At 44.5% G+C, this 21,598-nt stretch overlaps 2 protein-coding genes across 16 annotated transcripts in view; one reads left to right on the top strand and one right to left on the bottom strand.

Moving 5' to 3' along the window:
- The window catches only part of LOC135920092 (tether containing UBX domain for GLUT4), a 54,658-nt gene extending 39,319 nt beyond the window's left edge, over positions 1 to 15,339 (top strand). Inside the window, exons 8-15 of one of the 2 annotated variants that reach the window (XM_065454153.2) lie at positions 930 to 987; positions 1,743 to 1,818; positions 4,472 to 4,620; positions 5,051 to 5,113; positions 6,711 to 6,760; positions 7,940 to 8,070; positions 9,790 to 10,022; positions 15,098 to 15,339. In XM_065454153.2, the coding sequence (XP_065310225.1) occupies positions 930 to 987; positions 1,743 to 1,818; positions 4,472 to 4,620; positions 5,051 to 5,113; positions 6,711 to 6,760; positions 7,940 to 8,070; positions 9,790 to 10,022; positions 15,098 to 15,108 (771 nt within the window). In that variant the 3' untranslated portion in view covers positions 15,109 to 15,339. The remainder of the gene's footprint in view (positions 1 to 929; positions 988 to 1,742; positions 1,819 to 4,471; positions 4,621 to 5,050; positions 5,114 to 6,710; positions 6,761 to 7,939; positions 8,071 to 9,789; positions 10,023 to 15,097) is intronic. The other variant, XM_065454154.2, reaches the window with a different exon arrangement.
- A 5,645-nt stretch (positions 15,340 to 20,984) lies between these two features.
- LOC135920138 (uncharacterized) overlaps positions 20,985 to 21,598 on the bottom strand; it is a 137,980-nt gene continuing 137,366 nt past the window's right edge. For all 14 annotated transcript variants that reach the window (XM_070524192.1, XM_070524199.1, XM_070524200.1 and 11 more), the window contains one exon: positions 20,985 to 21,391. The gene's annotated coding sequence lies outside the window, so the exon portion shown is untranslated. The remainder of the gene's footprint in view (positions 21,392 to 21,598) is intronic.

Raw genomic sequence — 21,598 nt, 5'->3', positions numbered from 1 at the left:
GAAGTTCACGTAGACGCCGCTGCTTCCGATTTTGGTGCCTACAACTTGCCAAAGGCAGTTGTCCTCGGCGAGCTACAATGTGCTCAGCCAGTGGACGTGTCACGGCATCCCGTGGTGGCCGTGGTATCTACACTACTTAGCACACCGCAGCGACGTGCAACTGTAGTGCGTAGGCGCAGCGTTTGCTTTGTGCATGACTGGGCTTGAGTGCGCGCTCGCACTTGTTTGCTCTAGTCTGGCCATGCTGCGTGGTGCGGACCGGCTTTGTCCTGCACCAGCTTGACTGACGGATAGTAGCCACATCCAACTTGCGCATTTTGAAGCGCTATCAATAGCTCAATACAAGGCAAAGCCTGCCAAGGCGTCCAGCCAGCAGTGGCGAGGAGTGAGCGCAGACTGGAAAGCGTGCATGTGGTCTGACCTTAAGTTTCTGGTATTTCGAGGCTAGTAGAGTGTTCAACACTAGCCGAAATTAGCGAAACCCAATGCCATAACACCGATAAGCAGGGTAGGCAATGTTGAATTCCTGCACAGGCGGCCGTGGCCGAGCGTGAGCAGACAGTCGTCAGCTTCTTCAGGAAGTATGTAATTATCGAATTTCGAGAGCAGATTTTCGCTTACTTCAGCCTGTTTATTAAACTGCGTCAACAAATATACACGGTAACAGTACGTATAAGCGCACTGATCCATACACCCTTCGTTGATGCCAGTTATTGGCCAATGGCAGCCGCGTATGGGAATCTGCTATATATTACGAAATAAAGCCTCCAGAATAGAGTGAGGAGCAGGCTTCTGTTGAAAATTAGTCTATTAATTAACTTGGTGATTGAGATGTTGCTGACACCAAAATGCAAATGGGACTTTGTAAATTGTGCTTGGTGTTGGGAAAGAACGGACAGCAAAGAGTTCTGCTCGCAATGTCCTTTCAGATTGGTGAGCGAAAGGCAGTACTTTTCAACCTGGAACATTGCCCTCCATTTGTACCGGGTGAGTGCAAATAAATTGTCAACATCGGATTTTTGGACTCCCTAGGGGCTGCGAAACGTCCGAAAAATCGTGCAGTCAGAAAAAAAAAATGAAAAAGAAAATGAATGCACGTCTTTTACTACCCCTAAGGGCTCAAATCGTCACAGGCACGTCCGAAATAGTCCTGAAGGCCTGGTAGTACAGAAGGCATATCGGTGCTCGTGCTGTGACAGGAGACGGCAGGTGCGCGTGTGTGTAATTAAGGAGTCATTTAAGGAGACATTTGTCCCTTCCCACTCTCGGTATGCTTCCCTGCGTAACACTGGTGTATCGAGGCGAAGCTGACTTTCGGGAACCGTTGTTATGCAGTGCACCATGCTTTCCGAGCTTCGAAGCCGTTGGCGAGGATTACAAAGGCGGAGTCCGCCATTGCTGACAGTGGCGAATTCTTTAAATGAAAAACAGGGCACCGAATAGCAAAAACTTTGGTAGCCAACGTCGAATCAGGCAGGCCAAGCCTTGCAGCGGTGGTGGCTACGGCTGCCAGCGGATCTGTTGCACCTGTTATAAAATAGGCTTTCTTGGGTATACAGCTAGAATAGCTTGACGGACCCAAGCTATTCATGTTTCTTGCTCATCTGGGTACTTCATGTTTAAGCTAGGTGCACAATTCATGTGATTAGCTCTATGGTTCACTTGCAACAACATAGTGCATTTAGGTTGTTTGTGTGCTTTGAAGGATTGTTGAAATTGTCCTTGTCTCTTATGATTTGCAGAGGACCTTGGGGACAGTTTCTACGAAGTCACTATAGAAGACGCGAAGTACCTTTTTGCAGACTATAAGAGGCAAAGGTACACCAATTACTGTACAGCATGACAATGATGTATCACTTTTTAAAACTTCTTTGCGTGTCATAGGCATCATGATTACTGCACCCGCATTGTGTTCACAAGTTGCTGCGCGGGAATTTGTCAGCAGCTGCAGCAGTTGTATTAAATCGTGGTGACTTCTAGATGTGTCTGCCCTGTTCTGTTCAAGCCTCCCCCCCCCTATTGCGGGAGGACCAATGTCGTTCCCAAGTTCACAATTATAAGTGTCTTTCTGCAACAAACTAGGCAGCTATCTCTAATTTGTATTGCCTGTATACAGTTATTTCAACTGTCAGTTGCATCAGTGTCATCAGTCATGTAATCTAGAAACCTGTTAAATACAACCAGACTCTCTGTATGGCTTTCATAGATTACAAAAAGCCTTTAGATTCAGTGGAAATAGCAGCCATGGAGATGCTGTCAAGTAGTACAGGAAACATACAGGAGTATCTTGGGAAGTAACATGCAGAGATTCTAAAGCTACTTTACTTCAAAATAAAAGCAGAAAAATACCACTTGGGAAGTGTGAAGGAAGGAGATGTATGTGAGATGATTTAAAAAAAAGTAACCCTATTGAAAAATCTTCTGTTTCTTACTGTTCAGTTCTTGTTGATTGCTCGTGTTACCTTCCGTGTAGTTCCAGTTGATGTCATTGCAAGAACTGCATCAGCACCTTCCGTATTGTTAAGGGGAAGCTTAGCTTGGGGCTATCTCTACCTTCCTGCTGAAATATGTACACGTAAGAGAAGTACTTGCATGAGACAACTTCCAAATCAATTTGAATTATATCTTTTGCAAGTGAGAGGGAAAGCGAAATTCTAACTACTGTAGGATACAGCATTTCGATTTACGACCTCATATTTTTTTACGATTGCTGAAAATCTGTAAGCTTAGAAGAAATTCTAGCACTAAGTTTATGAATCTATGACTCTCACCATAAACAGATATCGCTATTGTGCATCGACTAGAGCATCTACAGTGGACAAATCGAGTTACGAGTTAACAGCTTATGCAAAATTGTTGCAACGCTTACGAGGGTTTTGCAGAAGTACTACTGAAATGAGCAGTGTACAGTCGAGCCCACTTATAACGATCCCAGATATAGCAATCTATCGGTCATAATGACCACATTTTGCAGCATTTGCCACTTTCTGCCCCTGCCTATTGAAACTGTGTCCATATATTAGAAACATTTTCAAAAGTGCTGTACTGTTACAATGTTACAAAGCACAGAAAGCGCCTCCCCCCCAATCTCGGAGGCCACCGCCAATCTTGGATGCCACAACAGCGGCACATTAGTGCGGAGTATTTCGTGCAGCACCTTGATGGCACCGCCTGCAATCTCTGAGGCTGTGGCACTCCTATTTTTGGGCAGTTCTCCGTACAGCACCTTGTGTACGCTATATATTTGGACAATTCTGACCAATTTGAACCAATGGCCACGCAAGTGTTCCTATTGATATTCGTGCAGCCTGCGTTGGCGTGAACACGGCACGATGCGATGCTGCCAGGCTAATTTGCAGAGAGTCGTGTGCTGTGGTTTGTGGACACCTTGTTTATGTGGCTGCTGATAATGGTGCGTGATGGCATTCTGCCTTTCAAGTGTCGAACCTTTCGGCCGAAGTGACACAAAACTTAACTGTGAGGCTCTCGGCTTGCATGTGGCCGATGGATGCTGCAGCCGTAACGGCAAGACCTTGAAAAATTCTGGCATGGCGCAGTAGTTTCCACTTCCAGTCAACTAGAACGCTTTGCTCTCGACAGTATGCAGAATCCGCCCATGTCCCACTGTTTGTAAAATATATGGCAAGCTCTCAAAGAAAAAGATGGTAGCGGATGGGCTCATAGTTTCAAAAGGGCAGGTGATTGGAACCGGCCGGGCGCTGTTTTGAAGATGCTGTGACACCGCATTTCATTCTTTAGACGATGTTTTTAATGGAAACTTGCACTTATATCTGTAAAAGTGCCGGGAACAAAAATTACGGTACTGAAAATTCAATTTTTGGACCAGTGAGGTGTTGAGTTGCAACCACTGATGCCAGTTGCAGTGTTGTTAATTTTTTCTTGTTTTGAAGAGCGAGTCCACATGTAAGAAACTAGTACCGATACAACCACTTTTCGCGGTGCTGTTGGGTTTGTTATAAACAGGTTTGATTATTTTACAGCAATGTACAATACGTTAATCTTGTCTGCTTTAGAAGTTGTAATTAATTGGTGCAGGTTACAGGTTCATGATAACGTTATTTATTGCCAAGTTAGAGTTGAACAGTTAATATATTGAGACTGTTAGTTTTACAATTTTCTACAATTTTTGTTAAAGGATTGATGGCCAAATGAAAAATCTGTTCCCTACAGTTACAAGATGTAAACCTTTTCATTTACGTTCAATAAACTTGATCAAAGACTATGTAATCAATGCGGAGCAAGATGATTTCTCTCTTTCCACGTGTTTAGACAATAACTTTTGAGGTAATGCGGCCTCGCGCCAGCTGTGTGCTCACAGCTGGCAAGTTGACAATTGCTTTGTCAGTTTGCAAAAAAAAAAGAAAAGCTTTCTCACCTGATTTGGGTGAAAAAAAGAAAGGGGTGGCGATTCAGTCCTTGAAGTGCTGTTGTTCATTGCATTGTGCAACAGGGAAGCGTTGGAAAACCGTCCTCTGGAGACCAAACAACTGCGTGAACAGCGGTACGAGCGCCTGGCAAAGCACTACCCCGTCGTGCTCATCAGGATCTACTTTCCGGACCGGTTTGTGCTTCAGGGAACATTCTTGGCCGAGGAACGAGGTGGGCATTCTCATTTTTGCCACCCTTATTTATGTTTAACGTGAAGCTTTCTTTGTCTCTTTCGGGCGTTGTTGTAGTGGTTGGAACGCCTAATTGGTGAGATTACTTAACGTGTGGATGTCTGCCTCATGCTGCATCACGTCGGGCACCTTGTTTTCGATGTGGGTAAAGAAATGTTGCAGTTGTAATGTGTTTATCACCACTTGGGTGCTTGGTTTACTAAAGTGGACCATATTGTGAATGTAATCCTGCTTTAACAGAACACCAGCACCACTGTGTCAAGATGGTGTCATGTGTAAGGTAATCGGTGGGGCTTTTTCAAGTGAACTGCTGTGAAACAATTGCATTGTCTGGGTGTGCCCATGCTCTAGCTGTATTTTCCCAGTGAAATTTTTTTAAATCTCTGAAAGCATTGTTTTTTTTATTTCAGTGTCTGACGTACTACAGTTCGTGCGGGGATTTCTCAGAGATGGCAACATGGACTTCCATCTTTGTAAGCGATTCCTTTCCACATGAAATTCCTTTTGCTGAGCACTATTGCTGCACCTGCTTTCAAACCCTTTAGATGCTGGGAATCTCGCGCGTTTCTGACCTCTGTGTGCTGGAGGTTATTCCAAAGTGAGTAAATTTAAATTAGTCATATCATGAGAAGCCAACAAACACTGACACCAAGGACAACATAGGGGAAATTACTTGTGCTTAATAAATGGAATGAAGAAACGATAAATTAATGGAAATTACAGTGGATTAAAAAACAACTTGCCGCAGGTGGGAACCGAGCCCACAACCTTCGCATTTTGCGTGCGATGCTCTACGTTGTGTGCAATTAAATTGCAATTTAAACACCAATCGTGGTGTGTACAATTAAAGTGCGAGACTTTGTGACGCATTGTGCCTGCGTCAGGTCTCTCGGTGATCACCTAGCACTCGCAGGTGGCAGAAAAAAGTGGCGGTAGCCGCGCGCTCCGAGTATTGCATTTCAATCGCTGAAGCATCGTACGATTCCGATGCTGCTTTGCTTTTGTCTAGTTGTTCTAACGTTAATAAAGGAGCCATTCATAGGCAAGAGCTTCATGTCGCATGTGAATTGCGTGTATTCGCCTCCACAGGTGCAACAACTCTGGAGCTTGGCCACTGAAGGGCGAACACTCAGATTTGTAATAGTCATTTTGAAGTTCTCTCAGTAGCTTAAACCTTTTCATTTAGGGTACATTTTCCTTCCTCGCACTTCCCAACTATGGTTGCGCCTGGTGCATGACTCTGTTTGTTGTGCATCGTCGGGGAACGCAAACACAACGGAATGTTGTTTCCGCCTCTGATGGCCCTCGTTGTGCTAAGCTGCGTGAAATAGACCAAGGCTAAAGCATAACCTAGTTTCTAAGACATTAAAATTGGCAAAGAACTAAAAGAAAAGAAAATCATTACAATGGACAGAAAACGGAAACTCACTGACACATATGCATTCAGCAAAGCAGTACAAGAAACAGAAAAGGGAAACGTACGTCTCTCTTTTTTGTTTGTAATTTTTGTGCTGCATTGCCAATTTCCATAATTAAATATGCGACGATGTTAACATCCACAGCAAAACAATATCTTCAATATAACTGCTGGAGTTCTACGTCTTAGCTTGTCTCAGTTAGCTCTGTTTGCAGAGTGCATTTGCACTGCAGTTTGCACTCGTTTTCTATTTTCTACCTGATCCATGAATGTGACAAGGCTTGTACAAGCGGCAACCTTATTCAAGAGCAGAAACAAGAAAATGTGTTTTCTGGGAGGTCAGACCGTGTGCACCTCCGCACCATCTCCTGCTACACAAGGCCGTGCTCTTACTGCTGTAAACATGATCTTGGATTGTAGCGCGAAGTGAACACGGACACAGAAAGGAGCAGACAGGACGACTGTGTCTGTGTTCACTTCGCGCTACAATCCAAGATCATGTTACCGTACCAACTCGCCCAACTTTCTGTCCTTTTGCATTACTGCTGTTGTTTGCGACACTGTTTACCAGAGCGTCTCCAGCTCCGGTGCCTAGTACGAGAAAGCTCAGTGTTGTGAAACAAGTTTGACATTGCTTCTTTTTGTCTGCGCAGACACGTCTCCCCCGAAACAGGTTCTGGATCCTCAGGAAACCCTGGCAGAGGTAAAAATTCTGAAAAACATTAGCGGCGTCCTCGTGCATTTGTTCACAAATCGCCAAAGTTTTAAAAGCTATTGTTCATGATTTATCATTTTGTATTTTCTGTAATACTGACGCAGCTGGGTCATATGAGCAGCCAGTAAACATTTGCCATTGCTAGCTAAAGTAACCCAATGATAAAGAAACAAATTTTTGATCAGCAAAGGTGATGAAGTAGAGAACAAGAGTATATGGGCTGGTATGGTGATATTAATTCACAGTTCCTGTTCTGAAGGGTTCCATGCAAAAACATTGTGAATGCTGCAGTTTTTAGTACATTGTCTTGACACCTGATCCTGAATCTTTAATCAAAGTAAATTTTCCTGAGAGAGAGAGAGAGAGAGAGAGAGAGAGAGAGAGAGAGAGAGAGAGAGAGGAGCGTTTGCAGTGTTGCTTGTCATTGACCCAGGTTGTGCCTTTACCAGACAGCGTGCCATCTGATGCCCGTGTTGTGATGTGGTGGTGCGTGTGATGCGACTTCAGCTTCTGTCTCTTATTCTCATCTATGGTCTCACACATCAAGCTTCTCATCTAGTTAAAAAGTGACCACTTTGCTACTTCGGAACTGTAATGTGCCAGACTTACCTGGTACCGACCGCGGTATCCCAGTGGTTATGATGTTGCACCGCTGAGCTCGAGGTTGTGGGTTCAAACCTGGCTACTGCTCCCGCATTTGGACGCGGGTGCAATGCGCAAAATCTCTCGTGCACCATACATTGGGCATTGGGTGCACGTTAAGGAACCCCAGCTGGTGAAAATTTGTCCGGAATCCCCCACTACAGTGTGATTGTGGTTTTGCATGTAATACCCCAGAATATAATTTTCTTTTTTTTTCCTTAATCTCCTTTTCTTGTTGTTTTCTCATTCTTTTATGTGCACCCACTACGGCGGCTTAGTGGCTATAGTGCTGTGCTGCCGAGCAGGAGGTCATGGGTATGATGGGTACGGCCATGGGTACGATTGTGGTGGTCATGTTCCAATGGAGGTGCAATTCAAGAATGCTGGTATACCATGCTCTTTGTGCATGTTTATGAACAAAATTAATTCAGAGCTGGCCGCCACAGCTTCCGTTATAATTTGCTGTGCAGTCTCTGGAACATTAAATGCCACAGTTTATTTAAGTTCACCTACGTGCCTCTCCAGGCGAATTTGGTTCCTGCGTCAGTGGTCCACTTTGGCGGTGTGATGACCCCAGGGGTTCCGCTTCTACGGGACGACATCCTGGGCATGGTGTCAACTCCAGGTGGAGCCACGGCGGCAGCCACACGTCTCAGGTGCGGTGTTTCCAAGTTTAAATGGCCGGGAAGCATAGACATTGCTGCCAGAGCTCCCAAATATCAGGAACTCGGGGTCATTCTATGATATTATGAATGTTGCATCAAGTTTTACAAAAGATGGGTCCAGTATTTTTAACGATGTTTAATGGTGTCGAAAGTCGGGGGGGAAGCAAGATTGCGAGAGATGCACACAAGAAAGAAATCGGGCCTTTCGGGGCAGTGCAAGATAAGCTGTTAAACCAGAGAGTTACTCGCTTTGGGCAAGTTTATTTAGACAAGTTCCTGAAGTTGGCCAAATCAGCGACAGAAGTAACTGAAAAAAAGTTATTGTGATTCAAAAACAGCGTGCTGCTTTTCAGTCTGTTTGCTGTTGTTAGTTTGTTGTTGCTGCTGCTGGTGTGTTGTGTTTAAAGGTAAATCACCACGAATAAAGTGCATATGTATGCCCACATAGAGCACACATTTTGTGCGCTCAGGGCAAACTTGGGAAAAAAAATAATAATCGGGAAATGCTTTCTACTTGCATACTCCTGCCTCTGTTACAAGTTCGCAGGTTGCCAGGTAAGCACGGAGTCTGAGCCCGTGTGCCACAAAATGGTGGCACTGGGTTTCGGGGGGTTCCTGCTTCTTGTATGGCGGAGGATCGATGGCACATCCATGGATTGCACACCGTGGTGCACAGTCCATGTAATTAGTTGTTCCTGTGGATTGCATCACGCAAGCAGGGTGGCAGTCGCCAGCCAGTGCCAGTGACGTAGCTGTGATTCCCAACCCGCAGCTTGTAATTAAGCCTTGACAATCATAGATTTAGGCCGAAGGGGAGGGCCACGAGCCTATACTACTGAAGCTGTTTATTTCACGCCGGTTACTGGAAGCTACAAACGCGACAACAGCTGTAGCGTGGTTGACCGCAGTGGTGGAGCGATCCGTGCAACCGGAAGCTGAGGTTCAGCTCATCTCGTGTATCTCGGCACTCCGAATCTAGGCTGGTCATTCACTCGGGATGGTCAGATGTTGCAATGGTATCGAGTTGCAGCTGTCCTCACTGCCCACAGCCGAAGTACAAAGCAATATATGCATTCTTCTGTGTGCTGTGGACAAGCGGTTGTCCCTTGTTTCCTAGAAATTAGTAAAAAGGGAAGTAGAGTACCGGTTTTAGCGAGTTGGTGATATTTACACGTAGACAATGTATGACGTGTGTATGGTTGGCAAAAAACATGAAAACAAGAAATATTTGAGCAGACTAGTGGGATGTGAAAGTAGCCACACTTGGGGCACGCACCTAGGGAGCCGGCATGGGCCGAAAAAGGCTAGTTGCTTAGAAATGCTGCTTAAGATTGTCGAGTCTTCTGTCTTCGTACTCTAGTTTGTGAGGAAATGCCTAGCGTCACGAAAAGGGAAGGCAGCAACCTTACCTTGCAGCTGAGGTGCATTCTCTTGTGTGCTTCTGTGTGCAACAATTGCACTTCTTGGTTTAGAAAGTCTGTTTATCTTTAGCGCAGACCTAGTTAGATAAATTCACTTGATGTGCAATTGGTAGTTGCTAGAGTAAACTTCAGCTGGGAGTTGAACTCTGTAAACAACTAAATACTTCATATCTCCTATTTCTGAGGCACCCTTGTAACTTTGACCGGTGCCCGGCTCTTCAAGTTTTAATCGAAGCCTAACGATGAGCGTGTAATTAGTGGTGACCATATCTCGCAACTGCCCTCACAGGTCAGATCTCAAACTTGACGTGCGTAGCCAAACTACTGCCACAGTACCACGGCAGCGGTCGCCAGACAACCGTTCTTCCAGTGCCCGGTCTCCACCAAAGTCTCCACCAAAGTCACCAACAAGGTCGCCGACAAAGTCACCCACAAAGTCTCCCCCGAAATCGCCTCCGGGGTCGCAGAAGAGGTTTGCAGCAAAAGATGACCAGCCCAAAACGCCCAAGTGGTTTATCATGGGTCCGTATGAGACTCCTCTCGCATCTGGTGCACTAGTGGCCCTTGTATACCGGATAGCAAAAGCTTGGCTAAATTGTTCATGCCAATAATGGAAGTGCTCCAAGAGCCTGCAGGTGATAGAGGTGCAAGTATAGTTGTTGGAAACCCTGCCTTCACGTGCATGCACTAGGCTTTCAGCTCCTTCTGTGACAGTTGTTTCAGTAAGAGGAATATGAGCAGCACTTGTCATGCTTATCAAAGACGTATGATGCTAACTGGCTTCTCACTTGATGGCACGAGCTGCTACTGATCAGTGTGACAATAGTCAGCTTTGTACTTTGGGACACTAACCTACTACAGTAAAACTCGGTTATAACAAACTTGGATAGAGCAAATTACGTTATTTATATACATAAGAAGTACAGTATACGTATTTACTCGCATAATGATTGCACCATAATAGAGCAAATTACGTTATTTATATATGTAAAAAGACCTATGAAAATACATAAAAAAATACAATATACCGTATTTACTGGCATAATGATCGCACTTTTTTGTTAAAAATATTGACGCAAATTCAGGGGTGCGATCATTACGTGGGTTAAATTTCCTGCGAAAACAAACATTTTCTTTTTTCATCCCGCGTTTGCTGCGGGATGACAACGGGTCAACAAGCAAGCAGCTGCCGCTGTCAGTGCGGCACACCAAAACAAAAATGGCAGCCGGCGGAGCAAGCCGAACACGCAAAATGCGATTATTTTTCTTCTCATGAGTACACTACACACATTGAAACAGTTTCTTCTGTATCAGTAATGAATAATATCGTTAATATCGGCAAGCTTGCGACAATAACATAGCCATGTCCACTTTGAGGGGACAGAAATAGAGATGGGTGCGCTTAGCTGCCAGTGACGTAGAAACACATGACGTGCATGCTGCTGAAACTGCGGTATTTGTCTTGACTGCTATCCTCATACGGCACGTTTCCGCTAAGGGTGGGCGAATATCTTAGCTGCTGTACAAGCATCGGCGTATGAATAGGGTAAACTTCTAACCTATCAGTGTAAATGTGGCCACTATCGTTGCCGCTCACTGTTTGTTGCGTGCCCATGAGTGCAGACGAGAAGAATCGAAAGGCGCCTTTTATGTTGTTGTTGACCAAAACCAATATGAAGCCTACAAATAATAAAGCTGAGGCAAGTTTGGTTGTACCTTTTTTTTTTTCATGGAAGTGCAGAAAGTGATGAAAGGAATGAAATGGGGCATCTGCTTAAGAATGTTGGGTGCGTGCAGACCGCTTGGCATGTCTTCAAGAGTCGTTCGCGTAGCGTTTGACAGATGGTAAGCGCGGTCATCATTAGCTAGACTTGGCACGCGACATATTGCTGCGACAAGTTCGGGGTGCGATCATTACACGGGAAAGAAAAAAAATTTGAATTTTGATGACAAAATATAGGGCTGCGATCATTACGCGAGTGCGATCATTATGGGAATAAATACAGTAACCTCGTTGATATGGTCCTATTGTGTACGATTTACCCACGCCAATGTTCGTAATTGAGAACACAAAAGATAACCCTATCAAGTTACGCTTATCTTTTACCGGCTCATATGTTTCCAGAAAATACGATCTTCCAGCACCAACAATCAGTGTATGTATCGCCAAACTGTGATTGTGTGATACGTTTTCCGGCCACTAGATTCCATGTAAACAAGAAAATGTGTGAGGCGCGTGCGATTGAGAACAGTATATAGCCACCTGCTGCAGCAGCTTCACCGCAATACTGGCCCGCTTAACTCGCGTGAAAACGCTGGCACGCGCTCGGTTTCTTATTCCGGTACCACTAAATCTTCTCTGGGGTTGTCACATGCCACATTTACAACTATAGTCATCAATTTTGTTTCGATAAGCATCTTCGCCTATCTGTTTCACAGCGTGTGGTGCTGTTGGAAGCACACATTACCTGCCGTGGTTGCTTAGTGGCTATGGTGTTGGGCTGCTAAGCACGAGGTCGCGGGATCGAATCCCGGCCACGGCGGCCGCATTTCGATGGGGGCGAAATGCAAAAACACCCGTGTACTTAGATTTAGGTGCACGTTAAAGAACCCCAGGTGGTCCAAATTTCCGGAGTCCCCCACTATGGCGTGCCTCATAATCAGAAAGTGGTTTTGGCACGTAAGACCCCATAATGAATTGTTGGAAGCACTCTGCATGCTTTTAATAGGCGATAACCGAAATGCACCGCTGTTCCCTGCTGTGATCGTATGATACCTTTTCTGGCTGCTAGATTCCAGGTAAATAAAAAAAAAATGCGTGAGGCGCATGCAAACGAAAACAGTGGCCCCCCGCTGCATCAGCTTCTCCGCAGTACTCGCCAGCCCGTTCCATATGAAAATGCCGGTGTGCCCTCAGTTTCTTATTCTGGCTCTAGCAGTTCTCTTACAGCGTTGTCGCACACTGTATTCACAGCTATCGCCGCCGGCCCTATTGTGATAAGCATCTTCACCTATCTGTCTCACAGTGCCTGCTGCTGTTTGTAGTACTTTACTGCATGCTTCTAATAGGCAATAACCCATATGTGCCACCATTCCCTGCTACAGGAGGCCTGATGTGAGCATCAAATTTCGCTCCAGCAGCAAGTGGTGGTGGATTTTGTTTCGGTTTCTTGTTGCTGTCTTTATAAACTAAGCAACCGAAAAACAACAAAATGTGTCTCGGGGCTGCCGAAACCCCACCAGCTTGACGCGTTTCGGCGTATTGTGCCTCACGCTGCAACGAATCATGCAATGCTTTTGCATTGCGTAGATGTCAACTACAGTTGAGTCTCAGATTTTTCAGTTACTTCAAATCGTACGTTTTCCTGGTTGGTATGTTCTTTCTCAGATTTTTTTTTTCCCATACATGTGAACGAGGCTCTACTGTATATTCCTTATAACAAACTGCACATCTGATATATTGAACATGGGAAGAAACTCACTGAAGAAGGCAAGACCAGAGGAAGACGACAGCATCAATGAACTGTGGGACGAGCTTGGCAACTTTCCTGATGCCGTGCTGGAATGAATGTCTTTCGAAGAGTTCTTGAATATAGATGAAGTGGCTGTGAGCTAGACACAATTGCTGACATGGTGGCAGCTGGTGCGATTGAAGAGGCTGAAGAGGTTGAGGACGTCACAAGGGAAAGTCGTCCAATGCTTAACAAAGCAGTTTTCGCTGTAAACGTGCTTTGCCGTTAACATTAAAGGGACACTAAAGGTAAATACTAAGTCAACGTGGACTGTTTAAATACCATTCCAGAAACCACGCAACGTTTTTCTCGTGCCAAGAAAAAAAACTTCATTTACAAGAAAAATTGCATCTAGAGGGTCCGAATACGGTTTTTGAAATTCAAATCTCCCACCACCCAACTGGGGGAGTGGTAACGTTGCATATGCCATCACCACCCTTTGCTGTCGTCAGTGAGTAAAAGGGCGCATGACAGACGGTGGTACCGAGCTAAGACAGAGCGGTAGATTCGCCCCTGCAGCTGCTCTTTGGTCAAGTGGCGTAGATCATTGGAGCATCATGCGACATCACATGGAAGTTGAATTCTCTGCTACTTGCAGTTTGTGCAAGTTTCACGAGCCAGTGACAACCAGAGCAGCCCTAAGCGATAACGAAGGTACTGAAACGTGAAAGTGTGAGTGGCGCAGAGTCTAGCGAAAATGAAACCTTTAATCGTCCGCGTCAGTGTCAAGGGTAATTTCAGTGAGTTCTTGTTTCTAAAATATGAAATAGAACTAGGCAAGTAACATTTTATTTCATCTTATAATACCATACAAGGACGTTTTTTGCCATTGAGTGGTTGAGTACTAGTGACAAAATGTAACTGAGGAGTGCTTTCATCATCAGGCAAGTACTTGGATGTCCCAGGGGGAGTCTCTAATCATGTCCTGCATTTACCTCTATCTCAATTATTAAGGCTCTGTTCGTGATAATATTGATGCCTTAGAGATTCTCAAGCACTAATCTATCACTTTAGCTTGACTTAATATTTGCCTGTGGTGTCCCTTTAACTTTAACGGACTTGGGTTAAACCAAACTGCATCGTGTATTGAGAATGCTGTGCTCATTGGTCCAGCTAAGTCAAAAGTGCAAGCAAAAATTGCCTCCTTTTGTGTGGGTAGCTAAATTTGTTACAATAAATGGATTTTCTTTTGTGCATGGTAAGTGGCAATTATATTGAGCGTATCTGACCTTATTGGCATCCGAATAATTGGTCGTTGACTCTATTTGATTGTTGTTCTTTTGTGTGTGGGAATTATCCCATGTACAGCAAACTTGTGACAAGAATTTGCTATAATTTGTTTTATGCTGGTTTTGCTATATCAGAACTCATTGCAGTGCATATTGTGATTCATTGTAACCAGGTTCTACTGTACTACTGGTTAGTGCACCAATAACTAGTTTTTGAACATGGTGATGCTAATCGACTGCCACTGTTCGGTGTCACCAGTTTGTTGGATTGATGGGAAATACATTAGTGATTGCAGTGCATATTGCGATTCATTGTAACCAGGTTCCACTGTACTACTGGTTAGTGCACCAATAACTAATTTTTGAACATGGTGATGCTAATCGACTACCACTGTTCGGCGTCACCAGTTTGTTGGAGTGATGGGAAATACATTAGGTGATAATGTCAAGCAAGAGGAGACAACGAAAATGAAATGTTACTGCCTTCAAGTGTTCCTACAAAGATGAGACTCCCTTACTTTTTTGGAGTTTGTAGGCAATTTCAATTTTTATTGCAAGCTTCTTGGTATCTGAAGAGCAGGAACATGATGCAGGAGGCTGATACCTGATGGACAGAGTTGACTGATCCTCATTGCCTGCCTGGGGAGCCTTTCTCCCATTTACCGCTCTCTTGTTCGCTGTGAAGAAAACAAATCTAGCAATGCAACTAGTCAAACAGTGCATGTGGACATGGTTGATGAAAAAGAGCAAGCGCTTGTCTTCGTCATCACTGCACTGCATACCTTTCGCTTTTTGTTCACTTGACATATTTCTAGGTAGTACATAATATCCATGTATTTCTTTATTCTCGTTTCAGGGAAGAAATAGAAATTCCAGTTTTGTCAAGCGATGCATCTTGATAATGAAGAAAGGGTCCTGCTGAAAGAAAGTTTACTTTATCGCATGTTTTTGTACAATTGTGCGTGTGCTTCAAGTTTCCAGTGCAGAATGGCACTTTAGCAGATATGCATGCTAAAGTGATGTTGTGAAGTAGAGTGCACCAAACAATGATTGAAGAAGCTAAAGAAAAATAAAAAATCGATGATACCTAGTGGTTCTGTCTCCACACAGAGGGAAAGCCTGCTTATGTATTTTTCGATCTTGTTGCCGAGACATTTCTCACAATGTCTCACGTGAAAGTACATACAGCAGGGTTAGCTCCGTGCTGTCCATTTAGTATGCTTGAACTACATATGACCCTACTTATGAAAATTGATACACTTGTGCTGAACTAAATGTGTGTATAAAAAGTAACCTGGTGTAAATTTACACGAACTCTAAAATATGCTGGTGGCCAAATGCTAAATTAAGCATTTGCCACATTGAATACATTGCTATCGGTATATCATCACGACCTTTGTTTGACCTTTTACCATTTAGGATTGTGTATTTTGGATTGTTGAGAAAGTAGGCTACTCTGACAGCATGACCAGAACAGCACAGTTGGAACAGCTCACAATCAAATGCACACAATTTATTGATCTGCATTCTTCTTGTCAGCACGGTTTAATTAGCACCATGTTGTTAATACATAGTCATTTTGCATACAGATATCTTGCTAGTTATCAGTCCCTCATGTAAAAGATGCTTTGTGACTGCTAAGGTGCTTTCTGCTTCTCAGAACCTATGAATAGTTGTTGGGATCGAAACCACAGAGGAAACTTCAGTAATAACTAATAAGAAGGCCCGAAGCCACAGAGCCTAGAACTGTACCTTTTGAAAAGTTGGCGGCTGCTCAACTTATGCAACGCAGAGGACTCGCAAAACCGAACGCGTGGGCGCATGGGGGGGTGGAGGCAATCGCAGATATAAAAGTTTAGACTGGTTTCAGCTGTGCTCCGGTTCTGATTGCTTCAATGTGGGATATGCTTGTAGGATTTTTTGATATCTTCACGATCAAGTACATCCGTTCCTTCTTCCTTATTCATCATCATCATCAGCCTATATTATGTCCATTGCAGGACGAAGGCCTCTCCCTGCGATCTCCAATTACCCCTGTCCTGCATGTTACTGAAAGATTAAGTTATCGTCGGAGGACAGGCTGATTTAAACAGCAAAGTTCATTGACGCTTTCTGTAACATTGTGATATTCCTTCTAGAAGCTTTAGCATGCACAATCTGTCTGCAGTGTACATCCCAATTAGTAAGTGAAGTCCAAAACGCCACATTACGACGGTCACCGTGGCTTCACTTGTTGCTTGTTTCACGCCCTAAATGTCTGTTCGTTGGTGCTCAGAATGGCCGACCAAGGTAGGCCACGAAAACAGACAAGGCGGCGCCGCTCTGTCTAGAACAGAACGGGGTCTACTCCCGCCATTGGCACACTCCAGCATTTCGCCGGCGTGTGCACGTGTGCACTCGCCATCTGACGCTACTGCAGGTGCAGGCGCCTGAAGGGAGGAAGACAGCTTGCTTCCTCCGTTGAAGTAAAACTTTGAAAAAGTATTCACTTATTAGCGTAGCTTAATTATATTCACAAGTTAATTGCCAATAAAGTTGTTTTGTTCATTTTGCAGACTTCTCTTCTTAGGGAGTTGAACAATAATTAAACAATTGGTGACCACGCAACAGTGTAATTTGGTTAGAGCCAGGCGATCAGAAAACTTTGTCCATAAGCCCAATGCTACCTGCAGTGATGTGCAACCCAAATAGTTTTTTTGCTGTTTTAACGCTCGAAGCCGCTGCTCGTCGCCGTCGCGTACAAAATCGCTCTCCTGGGGTTTGGCTTTTAAATGCGCGTCCCTTGCGATTGGCGCTCTTCGTCAGTCTTGTCGAGATCGCCCGCACCTAGGTCTTCCATGTGCACTTTCAAATGTCCTACTAATATCACCTAGCCTGGCTATTAGTATGCACTGATATAGTTTCCGATTCACTCAATCAGTTCTCTATTTTGGTCTCTGCTATCACTATCTGTCCATAGGCAAGCTACTCCCAGCCCTGTGCTTTTCCTTCCTATGTGCAGCTAATCCATAAATGCGCCTTACATGTATATTTTGTCATTTGCCACCTCATACCTTGACTAATTAGCATACTCAAGCCTTGACCCAGTAATTTTGTACATTGCACCCTTCCTATACAAGATTATAACAAAATTGAGTCACTTAAGTATCCTTAAGTGATTCGAATGTGAAAGTATTATGGCGTATCACATGTCATGATGTGACATGTGACGTTAAGTCATGCACGAGTATTTCCGAATCAACCTCACTTCCAATTATCATGTGACATCATACATTGTCACGTGTACTTCACGTGTTACATTCACGTGTACTTATCTACCTTAGCCTAAATGCACTTGCTCTTATTTGTGCCAACCTTAATCTGCTTTAATTCACCTTGACTAACTTTACTTCACCTGAATTCAGTTTACTCCACCTTGTCACCCTACTCCAACTTGTTATAACATTAATTCCATTTATTTCACTAATTCACCTTAATTCATTTGAATTACCCATAATTACGTTTAATTACTGTTACACTATTTACTATCTTCTATATTACTACTGACATACAACACGCTGATGATATCACTGATAATGTCTTTTGGTACCACTCTTTGCCTACAACGCCGGCTTTTCTGCCTCATGGGATATATAATGCTTTTGCATTAATAACAGGCGGCTGCTCGACATTTCACATGTGCGTTTCGGTCGAGGCATTTCGTAAGTCTCAATACTTCTCCTTTGTGCCACTTGTGTCATTCTGGTGTGTTGCTACACTCAGTACTTTTATCTACTTTCCCGAGCGTTTGAGGCCTACCTAAAAAAAAGATACTACCCATGCCGCGAATTGACATCCAGCTGATGTGTAGCTACGTGCTTGCTAAAGTGTACTCTCTCACCCACAAAAACGCCATAGTGGCTAGCTCGGCGCAGTTCCTGGTAGGTGCCAATAAATGTAATATTGAGTGCTTTAGCTAGGCGTCCGAATATCCCCACTGACTGCGAGCACTGCCTTTTCAATATCACACCTCTGCCTTTCAACCTATGCACACCGTGCACACTGCGAATCTGCACTTCCTTGGAAATGTTGAGAGTTCGCTAACCCCTCTATTTGACTTGCAGTACCAGTGCCCCCGTCCCTGGAGTATGTCGATTAATCCTATTATCGCCACTGGCTGCCTTTCCTTCATTGGGTTCCACATGTGTGGCCTGGATTTTGCGGTCACTTCCCTAAATGGTTTCCGCGCCAATATGTACTCTCTCGCCTGCACCTGCCCTCTCGCATCGTTGGTTCCATTCCATGCATGGTTGTATTGCTGAACTGGATGCCATGTTTCCTCTTTATATATTTGGAAACTACCAGAAGCCGTCACTCGAGAGCGCCGGTGACTACAGTGCCACTGAACGGAGGGCAGACCACCATGCCGTAATTCTTTGCGATGTCTTATTGTCGACGCAGTGAATTGAATAGGGAATATCTTTTGCAGTGCAGCTATGTATAGCTAGCCAATTAATCCGTCCGTCAGTCTGTCACTGTACGCCGAAAACTCCGGCGCAATCCCATGAGCATGTGCGAGAGAGACAGGGGCATGTGATTGTCTGTGTCAGTAGCGACGTCGTCGTTCTAGCCGAGCGAGCGCACAGCTGTTTCTCTCCGGCTCCGAAATGGGTAGGCCACGAGTCATACGTACTCCTGAGGAGCAGGAAGCTTTCGAACAGCAACGCCATGAGCGAAACCGGGAATGAGCTCATCTACACCGTGCCAATACTGCAGCGCGGACACAACAACACGCTCGTGCAGCCGAGCGCAAGCAGCAACTGTGTGCTGAGGATCTTGTAGCCTACCAAAGCTGTCGTTGAATGAACAGTCGAGATTAAACCTTGTGCACATGAAGCACACCAGGCCTTATGTTTCAGCTTCGCTGGTTAAGCATCTGTACGGAGTGCTTAGGCGGTGATTTTTTAAATAGTACACGTACAGCCACAGAGAATGACACGCAAGACGAGCACCTTTGTACTGTCATTACAGAGAACATGCTCCCTCTGTGCTTTTAATAAAGTGTGCTCTGTAAAGGGAGCATTATGAACTAGAGAGATTCTTTGGAGAATACACGGTCGTTCTTCTAGAAGACGGTGGATGCAATTTTTATATAGAACATGCTTGTTGCCATTTGAGGGTGCTTTTCGACTTACCTGGTGGTAAATCCAGGAGTTTATACGCTCTCAAAAAACATCTACACACAACCACAAACCTTCTTGCACACGTCCTTGTCAGTCTCAGGTGTCCAGCTGGTAGCGGTTCTTTAATATTCTGTTGTATTTGCCGGCAAACTCTGAGCGTTTATTTAGACAGCTTGGGTCCACTTCACCACCGTGGATAACTTGCGTAGTTCTCTACCGTCACGTCCAGATGTGCACAGTCTTGGGTGACGGCAGAGTGGGGAAAAAAAGCTTTGCGCAAACGTCTTTAGTTCTTTGGTGGTCATTGCAGTGCGAGTGGTCATGTTTAGCCTGGGCCGTAAAATTCATATAGTGCAGTGTGCAGTGCTCTACTAACGTCAACATAGCCATAGCCTAGCTGCAGCGTGAAGCATGCATAAACAGCCCAGCAAGCTCAACTTACCCACTTAGTTTGAACATGCAACGTTGAGCCTTAGGCTTTCCCTTAGCAAGGCTGCACGTGTGGAATTTTTCAATAAAGCTTAACAAGCACTCAGACATGTAAAGGCATCCGACGTATGAGTCGGTACAAACTGCCTAACTAATTCTTCAACACGGTGGCTCTTTTTAAAGCGAACCTTTCACTTCGCAACGTGTCGCAAAACAATCAGTCTTTGCAGCTTTCTATATGTGGCGTTTGCACGCGGCACCTTGAACGGCGAAAGCCTTCACATAAGCGGCCACATTCGCATAGCACATTACTTTGCGCAAACGCATAGACATAAAGGTTGGGAATAAACAAAGTTAAGCATACACTTATGGCCTGTAGGTGGCACATCTCTGCAACAACCACGGTGGACGTTCAGTTGATCATGGCATTGCCGGAACATGAGTGTTTGATGAAGAGCGCATTTATTGACACACCCGCTCTCCTGAGATGCATTTCACACTTGTGTATATTAATGCACCCGAATTAGACTCCTAAATGTATACAAATAATGAAGATTGTAAATACTGTTAACGCCGCAGCATGCCGCTTCACTGGTGCAAAGGCAATTGCATACAGAATCTTAAAGCATCCGATGTCCACAAAAATTTCCAGAAACTTCTTTAATTATCGTTTTACTTGTACTTTCCTCTGCAGCGTAACGTCTATGTCGGTTCATTGTTGACCGAGGGCCGACAAACTGGGCACTTTTTTCCAAAGCAGTTTAAGAATACGAAGTATTGCTGGAAAGTAGTAAGTGCACTTTATTATATTCCTTTTAACAGCAACATATTGAGAACAGTCATCAAAAAGCAAAATATTGCCTGTTAAGAATTCTCGATTCTTTGTTTCAGCCTGCGTACATTGGAAGGAATGAGAATTAGGGCAGGAGGAGGACAAGAATGGAAAGGCTGGTAGGTCAACCGGACGCACATCCAATTAAGCTACAATGGGCAGGGACGATAAAAAAGAAAAGGATGTGGACACAGCGACTTCGAGATATCCCAAGGTCGGCGTTTACTGGAAAGATCTTTCCAGGCCCCGAGATTGTGAATACTGCTACCGGCGTTTTGAAAAGCGGAGCCTTCTAAATGCATCCAACATAAGTCGTTACAAGCTTTCCATCTCTCACTTTATTGAAAAATCATTTTCGGTGATTCAGTGCACACTGTGAATTTTCTTAGAAATGTCCCGCACATTTATTTTGCAAAGGCGTTGATAGGCAGGTCGCCTGCACATCCGTCCTGTGCCTCGGGAGCGTTCCAACTAGAAGAATGCTCCGCGTCCTTTCCCATCCAACGTCGTGCCGGATTTGTGCCCCGATTAAGAAGGTGTTGATGTACGATAGCTGGACACCAGTGCAGCTTCTGAGCGGCTGCAAATGGCTCGCATTTCTGAAGTCATCACGCACAAAGTTCCGGAGGGCTCCGAGATGCTCCGAATCCAATTTCCAGGTTTAGAAGGCACACAATATGCACTGTCCTCCACGTCTTCATGTTATTGAAGGCATACTGTACGTTTCCTGCAAAAATCAAATCATGAGTGCATAATGCGCAATGCTTCCAGGTGTCTTTTTATGCAGAACACATTAGGAAAAAAAAAAAAAACTGCCATATTTAAGTCATCACAATTTCCACCGATAGGTCATGTGGCTAGGCCGTAATCTGCAGCAAGTTTAAATGATAATTGATTAAAATATGTTTATAACATTTTTTATAACTTAAGGGCA

The sequence above is a fragment of the Dermacentor albipictus genome, chromosome 8 (assembly GCF_038994185.2).
Source record: "Dermacentor albipictus isolate Rhodes 1998 colony chromosome 8, USDA_Dalb.pri_finalv2, whole genome shotgun sequence".
Lineage (NCBI taxonomy): Eukaryota > Metazoa > Arthropoda > Arachnida > Ixodida > Ixodidae > Dermacentor > Dermacentor albipictus.
The sequence above is the reverse complement of the archived record's forward strand: the minus strand, read 5'-3'. Positions and strand labels throughout refer to the sequence as shown.